This window comes from Aspergillus piperis (genome assembly GCF_003184755.1).
Source record: "Aspergillus piperis CBS 112811 unplaced genomic scaffold BO85scaffold_4, whole genome shotgun sequence".
Lineage (NCBI taxonomy): Eukaryota > Fungi > Ascomycota > Eurotiomycetes > Eurotiales > Aspergillaceae > Aspergillus > Aspergillus piperis.
Window position 1 is genome coordinate 410216 of NW_020291594.1, and position 13349 is coordinate 423564.

General features: G+C 48.7%; 5 protein-coding genes and 1 non-coding gene across 6 annotated transcripts; 2 read left to right on the top strand and 4 right to left on the bottom strand.

Moving 5' to 3' along the window:
* The first annotated feature begins 1407 nt into the window (after positions 1-1407).
* On the top strand, positions 1408-2855 carry BO85DRAFT_508908 (SDR family oxidoreductase). Its single transcript, XM_025664482.1, has 4 exons — positions 1408-1572; positions 1635-1917; positions 1981-2164; positions 2237-2855. Exons 1-4 carry the CDS (start codon positions 1454-1456, stop codon positions 2800-2802), a joined length of 1152 nt encoding a protein of 383 aa, XP_025518110.1. The 5' UTR covers positions 1408-1453; the 3' UTR covers positions 2803-2855.
* A 1792-nt stretch (positions 2856-4647) lies between these two features.
* On the bottom strand, positions 4648-5459 carry BO85DRAFT_435871 (uncharacterized protein; the record flags this gene model as incomplete). The annotated part of the gene is made up of 3 exons (XM_025658551.1): positions 4648-4836; positions 5128-5296; positions 5338-5459. The coding sequence occupies 3 exons, from the start codon at positions 5457-5459 to the stop codon at positions 4648-4650; spliced, it is 480 nt and encodes a 159-aa protein (XP_025518111.1).
* A 1135-nt stretch (positions 5460-6594) lies between these two features.
* BO85DRAFT_508910 (glycoside hydrolase family 28 protein) lies at positions 6595-7817 on the bottom strand (the record flags this gene model as incomplete). Its single annotated transcript, XM_025664483.1, has 3 exons — positions 6595-7053; positions 7117-7536; positions 7590-7817. The coding sequence occupies 3 exons, from the start codon at positions 7815-7817 to the stop codon at positions 6595-6597; spliced, it is 1107 nt and encodes a 368-aa protein (XP_025518112.1).
* Positions 7818-8088: 271 nt separating this feature from the next.
* On the top strand, positions 8089-8677 carry BO85DRAFT_485350 (uncharacterized protein; the record flags this gene model as incomplete). Its single annotated transcript, XM_025663324.1, has 2 exons — positions 8089-8139; positions 8195-8677. The coding sequence occupies 2 exons, from the start codon at positions 8089-8091 to the stop codon at positions 8675-8677; spliced, it is 534 nt and encodes a 177-aa protein (XP_025518113.1).
* A 1816-nt stretch (positions 8678-10493) lies between these two features.
* Positions 10494-12116, bottom strand: BO85DRAFT_446751 (sulfatase family protein). Its single transcript, XM_025659571.1, has one exon. The coding sequence runs from the start codon at positions 12108-12110 to the stop codon at positions 10608-10610; it is 1503 nt and encodes a 500-aa protein (XP_025518114.1). The 5' UTR covers positions 12111-12116; the 3' UTR covers positions 10494-10607.
* Positions 12117-13097: 981 nt separating this feature from the next.
* On the bottom strand, positions 13098-13178 carry BO85DRAFT_t87. The gene has a single exon. It is a non-coding gene; the product is annotated as a tRNA-Ser (tRNA).
* Positions 13179-13349: the final 171 nt, after the last annotated feature.

A 13349-nucleotide genomic window follows, 5' to 3' on the forward strand; every position in this document is an offset into this window, starting at 1 on the left:
GGTAGGGCAATGGTGGAAATCTGGTCGTCAAATGTCAGGGGTTGGATTTTGGTCGTCGATTTTCTGCACGCTGCCGGCCTCTGCTCCCTCATGGGCCGCGCCTCCTGTCCCTGTATACTTATATGCGGCAGTCCGTGAGAATCTCCAGTGGATAAAACCAACAATGTATCATCACAAATCATAAGCCTGTGCCGATATATCCGCTATGCTAGACACGCTAGTGATTAATCACCAGAGCACCCACCTAGGATGTCGGAGCCCAGGAGCTCACCGCGATAGAGAAAGAGGCGGCATGCGTCTCGGCGTAACCAAAACCGTAGAAACAAGATAATAAAAGGATTCAGACGAGGCGCTGCACACCGAAGTGGTGGTGGGTCTTAGCTTACGCAGTTACCTAAAGCCTCGAGGGCAGCCGTCACAGCAGAGATTGAGCAGCGAACCCTCATTAGCAAAATTTCAGTTAGACTTGATCATATCCAGTGTCTCAGTATAACACGGCCATGAGACCTTGAATCTAGCCCCATCTTATCTGCGATCATACTCTTTTATCTTACTGGAAGAATGACCCATCCCTTGGGGCGTTGCTGTAGCTTAGCTCGTATCACCTTTTACGCTTGAGGGTCACTCAAAGGTACAACATGCCTGGTGATCGGCACACCACATTACCCAAAGAACTTTCAGTCCAAGCCAGATCCCACTGTCTTTCAGTTGGAAAGCCATGGAAGGTGATTCTCCCCAGTGCCATCCCTTGGGCTCAAATTGTTCAGCATGTCTGCGCTGAACAGTAATGCACTATTGGGAGTTATCTGCTGTATCCAGTAGCTTGTAGAAGCTCAAATGTATCAGTCTGTGAGATGGGAAAGATGGATGGGGTCATCTATATCTTTGCAGATGTATACATGCAACAATAAGTATAGAACGTCTCAATTGATATCCATGAGGGTAGCTATGTTTTCAAGGTACCATAACTTGGAATTATCTTGATGACTACCATTTCATCCTGTTATGTATAGTCTTCTTCTTCTTTCATCTTACCAGATGCAGTAGGAATATACGTTTCCAGTCATGTGACTCGAGGGTTTTCTGGGGGGAGAACGTGGGAAAAGAAGTCGAGTTGAAGTGTCCAAAAATGTGGGAGGTGTTGACAGGTTAAGGGAATTGAAATGCTCCCTGGTCGGCGGTCGGATGTTCCTGATCCGGTTCCATAACATGAACATGAGCGGATCCATGGCGCTTGGCAGCTGCATGTTGCAGTTTAGCAACAAACTGCCAAGGCTTTGCGGGACCTGTACTGGACTCCATCTTATACTATGAAAAATAATTTCAGCAGTCCCTGTATGACAAGTCGTTGGCAAGCTCCAGGGTGGTGAGGAGGGGCGAGAGGGTTATAAAAGTCCAAGTATACCCCCCGAAAGTTCTGTTGTCCCTCATATCCAACGGAATCACCATTACCATGAGCAACATCTACGGCATCCGGCCCTTGGCCAGCAAAGTCGCCTTTGTTGCCGGTGCTAACGGCATCAGCGGCAGTGCAATTGTCGACTATCTAATCAAGCAGCCCGCCAATGAGTGGTACGTGATTTGTTCCCCCACCCATTTTCTCTGCAGGTCGCGCCTACTCACCACAACCCAAGGGCGGAGATAATCATCACGTCGAGAAGCCCTCTCAAGACCGTCTACACCGACCCAAGGGTGCGATTCGTCGCCATCGACTTCCTTGCGCCGGTCGAATTCATCGTCGAAAAGATCAAGGAAGTGTGCAAGGACGTTACCCATGCTTTTTTCACCTCGTACATCCACAACAATGACTTTTCGGTACTGTACCAGAAGAATGGTCCCCTTTTCCGCACCTTCATCGAAGTGGTGGACCTTGCCTGTCCTAAGCTGCAGCGTGTGGTGTTACAAACCGGAGGCAAGGTAAGCAGGATATGTCAAATCTCTTCGGTCTCATACATATGATAACTTCTGACTGTTGGCCAGCATTATGGGTTCCAATTCAGGGACATTACAACCCCCTTCTTGGAAGACACGCCTCGCCATGAAGGCCCAGAGAACATCTTCTACTACGAGCAGGAAGATGACCTTTTTGCTGTTCAAAAGCGCCGCAACGCCTGGAGCTACAACATCATTCGCCCCATGGGCATCATCGGCTACAGCTGTCAATGTACGCATTAACCCACTTCTATCGCCTTTCGCTTCCATTGCTGACATTCTAATCTCTTTTCCATTACGGCAGACCTCGGAATTAACGAAACTCTCCCACTAGCCCAATACTTCCTGATCTGCCGAGAGCTCGGTGACGCACCACGCTGGCCAGGTAATCTGCAAAGCTACCACCGCGTCGAGAAACAATCGTCCGCCCCTGGAATTGCCAACCTTACTATCTGGGCGGCAACCCAGCCCCATTGCAAGAATGAGGCCTTTAACCATGATGATGGAGATGTGATCGTCTGGAAGTTCCTCTGGCATTTGCTCGCCAGATACTTCCAGGTACCAATGGACAAGTTCGAGGCCCCTACTGAGGCAACACAGCCTTTTGATCTGGCCGATTGGGCTCAAGATAAGAAGCCTGTGTGGGAGCGCATTGTCGCCAAGTACGGTGGCGATCCAGAGGCGTTCCAGCTGGACGCCTTCCAGCTCATGAACTGGTATATCACACCAGCGCCGAACATGAAACCCTTTATCAGTACGGTCGTGAAAGCACGTCAGTTTGGTTGGAACCACAGCGATGATACCTACCAGTCGTGGCTTAACACCATGCGTGCATACGAGAATGCCGGTGTGCTGCCAATTCTCCCGTAGTCTTTTGGTCGGTTTACCAAGTCAAGCAGAGCGGAGATGATAGCAGATAGGATGACGGAACTTGAATCCACCTTCTAGATGGAGACTGGTTTCCCAAGAATAAAATCGAATTTTACTTTGAGAAAGTAAAACGTTTCTTGCCATATCTACCCTTCGTATATGAGCCCACTCCCTTCTTTGGTCTTTTCCCTGAGTATGTAGTCTCGGCTTTCAGTACAATTTCGGCTAATATAAAACAACTTAAATTAGAAATCAACTTACGGAAGATGTGCAAATATTTGTCCCTTTATTGTCTACAACTAATAGGCTATGTAGTCTCCCGCAACATATTTATGACAAACTACTGGAGGTTACCCCTGGTGAAATTGACAAAACCAGTTCGTTTCTGACCCACGCGGAGCGCCTTCCCAACGGCCTGGCCTATTTCTGGATATTTCTGGAGGTGGCCGGGAAGATAAGGTGTAAATTGCGGCAAAGTGCCTGCAGATTAAGCCCGGCTGAAATTATAAAGCAGCTCATGACTAAGACCATGCAATTATTTGGCTGCCGGGTGAATACCTTTTCACAGAGGTGGGTTGATGTCCGCTAAGTTGACTAGATAACCCTTGAGTAGGAACATGCAACTCGCTCACTCCGTTACAAATCTTATGGCCATGTTACTGCACTCCTTGGAGTTCAACCCAATCTGAAGAATGGCATGGTTTAGCCCCTCTTCTATCAGTGTCGCACTCATAAAAACTCCCTCACCTGGGAAATTTGCCCAATCTCTTGGCCTATCCTTGCTTGGTAGGACTTTTTTCAAGAAGAATTAGTGCCAACATGACACGCATTCTTGATGAACACCAAGTGAGCGTATGGGACCCCCTGTGTCAGGTTTGTTATTCGTGATAGTGTATGACACTCCTCCGGTTATTTATAAGATGAGCAGGAGCGTGATCATTGCAGTGGCTTATCTGGCGTAAACAACGGATAAGTACTGATGTATATGATCTCTCATGACTCTGGGCTTTCTATCTCGCCTCTGACAGCTATCCCGTCAAGCCCTCATAATATAACTCAAGCATTTTCTGAGTAGTGGAAAGTCTGTATCAATCTATATCATCTATGTACCTGCGATTCTGCTCCCGTATGTGAAGCTAGGAGTCCCTACATAATCCAAAACCTTCAATTCATTACTGTTATTACCAAGCTTTGCTGCCCATTGTTCGAGTGGGTGAGGGAACACTCTTCGAGGCCTTGAGGAGACGACATATGCGGTCTACGTCGTCGAAGAGCACCCGGTTGTGAAATCCCAGTGCGCGTATTCCCGCCTGCCTTCATTGGTCCAAAACATGGCATTTCGGGATGCCGCTTGGTGACATCTGATTCTGGGTTCTGGCGATAGTACCAAATTCCTTCTTCTTCTTCTTCGGAGCCTTGAACCTCGAGAGGGTGGAATTTAATTTCCCAGGCGTCGATAACAACGTTCAACACCCCCAGGAGTATAATTCATGTTCCATTAATGAAGCTAGACCTTGACTTCCAAATACCTCTGGGATTGGATCCGACGCATGAACTTGCGCCGGTGCAACTTGGCAGGATACACAGCGTGTGCATAGTTGAGCATATCCATCTTCAACCGAGAACTATGAGCAATTTCTTGAGAAGGTCCAGTAAACGTAGAGTCTACCCGTTTCTGTGCGATACAGCCTTTATTCTGTCCTGTCGAGCTAGTCAGATGGTGATGTTTTACCCGTTGTATATGAAGCAATGAAGTTTCTATCCAACTCCAACTGCATAAATAGGATATCGTTATTGTTAGAACCCCAATATTTGGATATACTCCTCTACAGCGCAAGGGATAGGCTAGAGGTCGGGTTCCGCAGCATGTGCCTCGTCAAAGACTGTAATCTCAAACGATTCCTCGGCCTCTTCCTCCTCCTTGGCCTCCTCCTCGGCCAGTGGCACCAGTGACGTGGTCCATTGGTAGTTGTAGTTGTGGTTGTAGTAGTAGTAGTAGGCGTAATAGGCGGCGGCGGCGACAAATAGACGGGACTGGAGTATTTCGGCATTTTGGGGTACAGTGGGTCATACTCGCTTTTTGTCTTTGCGCACCATGCCTTGACTGCCCGAGGTTCATGCCAGCTTTCCCATGTTCGGTATGATGTGATCACCAGTGTCCGGGCGCTTTCAATGCCTCCCCTGAAGGCGCGAGGCGCGATGTGTTCCGCTGAGCTTCTCTTCAATTAACAAGGCTCCTTAACGGGTTATCATTAGGGGCTTAGCAGTTTGGTCCTGTAGTCGATAAAAATAACGCTCCGAGTATTCGCCAGGCCTAGACAGGACACTTTCACCGCGGATGATGTCGTAGAGATTGATCAAGCACAAAGCGCCCGCTTGCGCTTTAATCCGGTAAGAGGCTGGGCTTGCCCCGATGATGCACCACGGCGTAGAAATTACGCTTAAAATCTCGTCCATCAGCAGGTGAGTATGTCGATTGGGGTCCTTATTGAGCCTATTTTCAGTAAGTAGCAGTTTTACAAGTTGGCATTGGACCCTCCGCTGATCTTTTGTGTCACTGTCCACGATGAAGGAAGCGGAGAATGGAGGTTATTCTGCGGGAATTTCTGAGTTACATTGTGCCAGTGCATGTTCAAGGCGAATGTGGATTGGAACATTGTTGAAGTTATTGCAGTAGGTATACTTCGTTGGTGTAGCAAGATGCTCAAGCCTCTTCGCCTTTATGGGTCGCTTGGCCGCATCACTGGGTCAACGGGAGCCTCCTTCCTCTTGGCAAGATGGAGGGCCATGTGATACAGACAATCCTCCAGTAGGTTTCAGACGGGTCATATTTGGTAGACTTCCGTTTCAGCTCGATCTTCTGCTTTGGGGTCAGCACATCATCCAAAAGTTGCCGAAGGTAGTCTGTCTTCCGGGCTTTCATATACTCATCCACATGGTTTCTCTTAACATTGTAGATCCAAATCACATGGGCCTTCTGGATTTATTCCGACTGGAGCCTTGCGATAAGCATATCATTATCGTGCGTTAGTCTCCGGGTCTCAAACAGAAGGATTTTTTGCCCTGCCCTGGACACATCCTGTGCTTTGAAAGATTTTGCTTCTGTCAAGGTTACATTCGTGTAACCTTCATCCGTATGATGACTCGCTTCCACTGTATCCCTCTGTTGTCCGTGGCCGTAACTGATCTCTCTTCGTCACGCCAATGTTTCGATACGATCTTGCTTCTTAGGATAACAGCACTAGGATATTCCCCGCTGTTGACTAGGAATGTCAAGTCAAACTTTGAATCTCTAGACGGCGGAGGACAACATTCATGTAGAAATTCTGTGGGCACCTGGCAGTATATTATTTATTATTGCTTCAATGTTGCCTTGCTGCACACTGCTCAATATGCTCTTATTCCTTCTCATAGAGGAATCACGATATAGTCTGGTATCTGGCATTAATAAAGAAGGACCTTGTTGGTCTGAGGGGAAGCGGTGGTTCATAACTTGGAATATATAAGAAAGAGAAAAATTTGTAGAGCGCGATGGATGACGGCTTATATACCACGAAGTGCTCGCTCTAATTCACCTCGCAAATTACTTCATCACCAAATATTAACTAATGCCAAGGCCATTACCTCTACCAAACTATTCATGTCTTCAAGGATTCATATATCGAGCAAAGCTCCATTATTCACTAACACTATGGCAGTAATCCCACCTAACTAGTACATGTCAAGTGGATCAATATATACAACCAGACGTCCTAGGGACGCCGTCTTGCCTCACCTCCAAAGCGAGTAAATTTAGCAAGAAGCACCGGAAGGAACGTTCTCGCAGTCATCGCTGGCCTTTCCACCGGAGAGGTCAACACCGGACCAGGTCCAGTCGGAGCAAGAGCCGTCACCGCAGAGGATGTAGACCTGGGTGGCGTCGTCCTCAAGAGTACCGGTGATACCGTCAACGGTGACATCGGTGATGGGGATACCAGTGGAGGGGGTGCCGGTGGGGGAGCCGTTCTCGTAGTCCTGCTCGATGACGATACCGTACTTGGTGATGCCGGAGAGCTGGATGTTGGAGTAGGTGATCTCGCTGACATCACCGGTCTCCTTGTAGATGGTCTTGATGCGGACACCGTTGGCAGAGTCGCTGACGGTGGAGTCGGAGATGGTCACGTTCTTGACGGTGTTGTCATCACGGCCACCGACGGATCCGATGGAGAGACCGTGGCCACCGGAGCAGGTACCGCCGGTGAAAGAGATGCTCTGTAGTCATAATCATTAGCCATGTGTACTAATTGGATGGCTGTGGTGGTGAGGATATCGTACCTCGCCAGAGTTGATGGCAATGCAGTCGTCCTGGTTCTTGACGGTAGCACCGCTGATGTAGACACCGGTGGACTCGCTGATGTCGAAACCATCGGTGTTGTGGCCACCGTTGTCATCACCGTCGGAGTTGTCGATGGTGAAGTCGTTCAGGTGGACGTTGGTAGCCTGGACACTGATGGCCTGGACGGGAGTGTTCTTGACGTTGATGCCCTTAAAGGTAGAGTCCTCAACATCGTGGATGTACATGAACTTGGGCTTGGTCTTGCCACCGTTGGTGCCCTTGCTGTCCCACCAGCGAGAACCGTCACCGTCGATGACAGCGCCCTCAGCCATGGTGACGGTCAGATCCTTACCACCGAAGCGGATCAGAGGACCCTTCCATTCCTTGTAGCCGAAAGAAGTGGTACCCTCGAAGGTGATCTAGGTGATGTCAGCGTATTGGCGAAGGTGATAGACGGCTGAGAAACACATACGGTGGAGCCATCAGCAGCGTCGGACAGGTCGAGGGTCTCGCCAGCGGGGACCTCGATGCCGCTCAGGACAACATCGGAGCAGCTGGAGATGCTCTCACTGGCCTCAGAGGCAGAGGTGAAAGTGCAGGTAGAGGCCTTCTTAGCGAACTCAGAGACGCGAGAAGGAGCGGGAGCGGCAGAAACGAGGGAGCCGACAGCGGCCAGGCCAAGAAGCTGGTAGGAGTGCATGGTGATTGTTTGAATAGGTTCTGGTCAACAGAACAGGTTTCGATCAAAAGAATGGACGGGGTCTGGTCAACAGAAAGAAAGGACAAGGAGTGGAAGAGTGAGGTGTTGTTGGATAGAGCATCTCAACGACGGAAGTCCTGGAGAGTTTTATACGTGAAATACTGAATCATGCTAAGCTTCTGTTCCTGAACAAGGCAGTGAGATACCCCCATTATTGGTGGAAAGACCAAGGGGACCCTCCGATCCACCCGGGTATCAATCTCTAACGGCGATGGGCGCTTCAGCCAGGGATACCACCGGCACTGCATGCATCGCAGCATTGGTAAGCACCAAGGTTCGTGTCATCCGGCGTATCTCAGACGCTAACGGGCTTACAGTCCGGCCAACTCCGACCCAAGAAGGCATTGATTGACGCTTGGGCTGAAGGTCGAAGCATCGGCGGCTCTCGGCACTGCTCGGCATCTCCACTGCTGATGCCGTGTCTTGGTCTCTTCCTCCATCTGCCCCATCCAGCTTATCCACGCTGTTTCACTCTGTCGCAACATGCTTGGTGGATGCACCGGCAGAGCATGTATCGTCTCGGCAATTTTCAGTGCCAATGCATATTCCTCGTCATCCGATGGTCCTTGGAATTTGGTGATGATATCGATATAGACTGCTTTGGGACCCACCAACACTACGGATCGGTCGGAATCGACCGCACTGACGAGACTAGAAACTGCCACTGCCGATCCCACTATCGAGACTCTAGCAAAGACCCTTTAGGGTATTTACAGGGTCCGCGAATCAATATGATTGATCCTTTCGGCGACATTCCTTTCAGGGGTCCGACCCTGGTTCCTCGGCTGATCATCGGATAAATTTTAGGGATATTGTGCACACGAACGCAGACATTCTTCCGATACGTGATCATGCCAGTTTCTCCGATAGCCGACCATCTCATGTCTTACAATCCCATGGGGTAATACAATGCGGTGGGATGATATTGTGGGCTGTGGCGTGCAGGAATCTTTCTATTCTCACCTTCAATTTCTTCATCTTCCGGGCCCGCAGTGGGTCGGCGCCAACCCTAACCTGGATGCATGGAAGTGTGAAACCTCAACCCCGTTGTACTTCCAGGGGATCACACTGGTTGGAACAAAGTGATGCTGTGCATGGCAGGGTAATCAATACCTGCTTCCTAATATCATTTAATTTGTCACACACATCTCATTCGTGTCGAGGTCAGCTCTGGACTAGACTTTTTTTTGCCAAGAGAACCGCGATATTAAGTGTTGTCGAACTCCGGGCGGTCTCAACCGCCAGTAAATTGATACGATCCGTTTTGCTGGAGCTAATCACTGCACTTCGTCGAGCATCATTATACATCTGTGGCTAATACATGCTACATCACTGGTTCGTGTCCTACCATCCAAGCGAAGGAGCTGTGTCGATCAACCCGTAGGGCCCTGCAAGAGCGAACTGCTTTAGACACGGAGTTCATCGACAAAGGTTTTTCCACGAAGCAGAATGCATCTTACAGATTCTTGAGTTGCTGGGGAACACCAGAGTGGAGTAGGTCCAAGATAGCTAAGAGATTCAAGGTTGGTGGTATTTGCGGGATTCTAAGACAATTATCAGAGTCAAGCACAATTATCCACCCGTAAATGAGCTTAACTTATCTGTCTTTCTTGGCAGAACGGGATTCGCAAGCCATCTGCTTCCGGGGGTTTCTAGGGGGTGTGTAACATGCCCCGTCCACTATCGTCGGCTATAGAGGCACTACTCAGTCTCGGACTTAGGGTTGTCCGATGCAGCGCCGTCTGAGGCGGGCAATATGCATGTTTTCTCGTATTTTTCGTATCTCAAAACATGAGATCAGAAATTGGTCTAGGGTACAGTCGAAGTAGAGATCAATTCATATACGATCTCGACAATGTATTTCTCCTTTAGTGATTTGCCTATATTGCCGGCGAAGCGAGAAGCTCTTGGACGTCTGCATGCGAGACAACGTCCCTGAGTAAAGAGTCAACATCATCACAGAATATTTGGCGGTGAAACATTCAGGTTGTTAGCTATACAATACCAAGAGTTAGCTGGCGCGTACTCGCTCCTGCCAAGCCTGTAAAAGACTTGGCTATGGTGGGACTGGCCTGGGGAGCTGTGGATGGTATGATCCTGGGGCCCCTTATACGGACAAACGAAAAATGCACTTTAGCTTAACGGTATCTTCTCCCAAAATTTTCAAGAGTGGCATTTGAGCGACATATCCTACTTTTAACAATCAGGGGTGTGACATGAAGGTGCAAAGCCGTATTGATCTCACATTGATACCAGTATGGTTGGTTGGAAATGTACGATGACAGTTTTAGCTTACAGTGTAGTGTACACCTCAGAAAGAGAAGGCAACCACGAACATCTCTGACGGGGCCAACGACGCATATGGAGATTGGATTACACGCTAATCAGTACAACAATGTGTGTAAAGAGAAGACTGAAGCAGCAGCATTCGACTTCTCACTAACTCAGCTCAGTCAGTCTTTTCATTCCAACGCCACGGCTTCGAATCCTCGAGGGCGTTGTGATAGAGTGAAGTCATTGTTTTGATGCACCTCTTCAATATGGAATCATGTTGTCATTATCCTTTAGTTATACAGTTAGACTTATAGGATTATACATGGCTTAATCATGAAGTCACTCTATACTCTCTATTTCTCACTTCCTACTCACTCCATACACAATCTAAAGGCGCCTCTTACTCTACCTGACTATTGTCTAAACCCCCCTAACTATACGTACTATACACATCCCTCAATGCACCGGGGTATCCCCAATCTCCAGCATCGTCTCATCCAACAGCCTCGTCAACTCAACCACCACATCCGCATACTTGGCGTCATGATACACATTGAAAAGCTCAAGAGGATCCTTCTCACAATCAAACAACTCCCACTCCTTCGGCTGCCCACCCTCCTGCGTTCCCGGCAAGTCAAAATCCTCCGCATACCAATAAATCAGCTTATACCGCTGGTTGCGGACCCCGTAATGAGCATACGCATTATGAATAGGATCCCGATGCATCCAATACCGATGGTACGCAACCTGCTTCCAATCCGTCGGCGTCTCCCCCTTAAGCAGCGGAGCAAACGACACACCCTGCATGTATGAGGGAATCCGCAGCCCAGCAAGATCTAACCAAGTCGCCGCGAAGTCCACATTAGAGATAATATCATCGCAGACCGATCCCGGCTTGATAAGCTTAGGGTACCTTATCAGAAACGGCATCTGGAACGACTCCTCATACATGAACCGCTTATCGAACCAGCCATGCTCACCCAGGAAGAACCCCTGATCGGAGGTATAAATAACCACCGTATTCTCCGCCAACCCCTCCTCATCCAGGTAATCCAACAACCTCCCCACATTCTCATCAATTGAATGAATCGTCCGCAAATACCGCTTCAAATACCGCTGATACTTGAACCGCCGCAGCTCCTCATTACTCTTGAACGTAAACACCTCCGCCGTATCCTTATCAATCAACCGAAACCCCTCGATATCCGCATCAGACACATTCGGAATCTTCCTATCGGTGGACCGACTCCCAAACAGCTCCCCAACCTCTGCGCCTCCCTCAGGCTGCACCAGCCCCAAATCGAAGTACGTGATGTCACTCTCAATCCGCATCTTAGCTACCTCCGCGGCCTTCGCCCGGTTCTTGTAATCATCATCAAACGTATCCGGCATCACCACATCCTCTTGATACAGTCCCCGATGAGCAGGATGACACTCCCATGACCGATGTGGTGCCTTATGATGACACATGAGGAAGAACGGCTTCTTCTCCCCAACCCCACTGCTTCTATTCTTCAACCACCCCAAACACTTATCCGTAATAATATCCGTCGCATACCCCGGCTCAACTACCTTCTCTCCACCAATCTCAATAAACTCCGGATCAAAATACCTCCCTTGTCCCGGCACCACGCTCCAGTAGTCAAAGCCCGTGGGTTCATGGTCCTCCCCCTCGCCTAGATGCCATTTGCCGATCATGGCGGTCTGGTAGCCGCCGGTGCGTAGGTGCTTGGCGACATTAGGCAGGTGTTTGTTAATCTTGCTGTCCAGGGTCATGACCCCGTTCACGTGGTTGTGGGTGCCTGTAAGGATGGTGGCGCGGCTGGGGGTGCAGATGGAGTTGGTCACGTAGCAGTGGTTGAATTTCATGCCGTCGTGATAGAGTCGGTCAATGTTGGGGGTGTGGTTAATGTTGGTGTTGTAGGCGCTGATGGCTTTGGAGGCGTGGTCGTCGGCCATTATGAAGAGGATGTTGGGGCGGGATGAGGGTGGCATGGTGGGTGGTGGAGAGAGGGTCGTGGGAGTTTGGGGATGAAGAATTCTGATTGTCATTTTTAATTCTGGGTTGGGTGTATTTGATTGTTCATGAGGCGGATGGGGGTTGTGGTATTATAAGTGTCTAGAAGGTGGTTGGCATTGTCGGTCCGGGTATTGATTATCTGGATGGGACGATGAGGGGCAATTGGCACAACTACTTTGTACTAGTAGCGGGGGGTATACACGGGTATCCTATGTGTTGTTGGCTTCAGTTATTGGTCAATTGAGTGTATAGTGAGGGGGGATCAAGGACGACGCGTGGTGTTCCTGCGCTAAAGGGTTGCGAGAGAGAGCTCGTTGTTGACGCCATCGGAGCGGTTGATTGGATGTCTGGCCTCTCGTTTTGAAAAGGCGGCGGCGGAGGCTAGGTTAATTTCGTCGGGCCCTCGTAGAGTAGTTTGTATCATTGTTTGTTATTGATAATGGACTAGGTCCATGTCTGCTGCTTGAACTGCTGTTTTATATTTTCGAGGAGTAATGAATGGTACACCTGGTTTATTGGTTGAGATGAGCTACAGCAACTGCGGGATCACCAACACAACTAATCGGTTCAAATTTCACTCAATAGGTATAGGCGTAATAGCGATTAGCATGGTGGAGCGCATTGTAAGGCGTGGTAGTGGAGATATAACCTTAATTAAAATAAAAGCACTTGCATTAAATAATTGTACTACATCCTCTTCATGATTGTTGGCGCACAGGATATATGTTCATTGAGTGACTGCGTACCAGTATCTGTGCTTTATGCTACCAATTGGAATCACTCAACTCACCAATATCACTGTGAAATAATAATTAAGAAAAACGTTCACCCATACAATGGATTCGAAAGAATGATTATCCGCGAAATACAGATGTTTCAATGTCGTTTATGAATGCGGGGGGAGAAGAAAAAAAAGAAAAAAGAAACGTCAGCGACAGGACTCGAACCTGTGCGGGCGAACCCAATAGATTTCTAGTCTATCGCCTTAACCACTCGGCCACACTGACTAATCGTTGATGATATGGCAACTATAATAATATATCACTCTCCATGTCTTATAGCCTTCGGATCGGTTTCATCCACATCTAGGATATCCAATGATTTGACAACGACTTTTTTTTAGACTTCACACTATAATGAACTATGCTTGAAATCAAGCATTGAGGATACAGGTTGTT

Bases quoted from the DNA above. Each gene is read 5' to 3' on its own strand.
- BO85DRAFT_446751 (XM_025659571.1), bottom strand. From the start codon at position 12,110: ATGGCCGACGACCACGCCTCCAAAGCCATCAGCGCCTACAACACCAAC.
- BO85DRAFT_508908 (XM_025664482.1), top strand. From the start codon at position 1,454: ATGAGCAACATCTACGGCATCCGGCCCTTGGCCAGCAAAGTCGCCTTT. The intron at 1,573-1,634 runs GTACGTGATTTG...CCACAACCCAAG, and splicing joins AAGCAGCCCGCCAATGAGTG to GGCGGAGATAATCATCACGT. The intron at 1,918-1,980 runs GTAAGCAGGATA...ACTGTTGGCCAG, and splicing joins TGTTACAAACCGGAGGCAAG to CATTATGGGTTCCAATTCAG.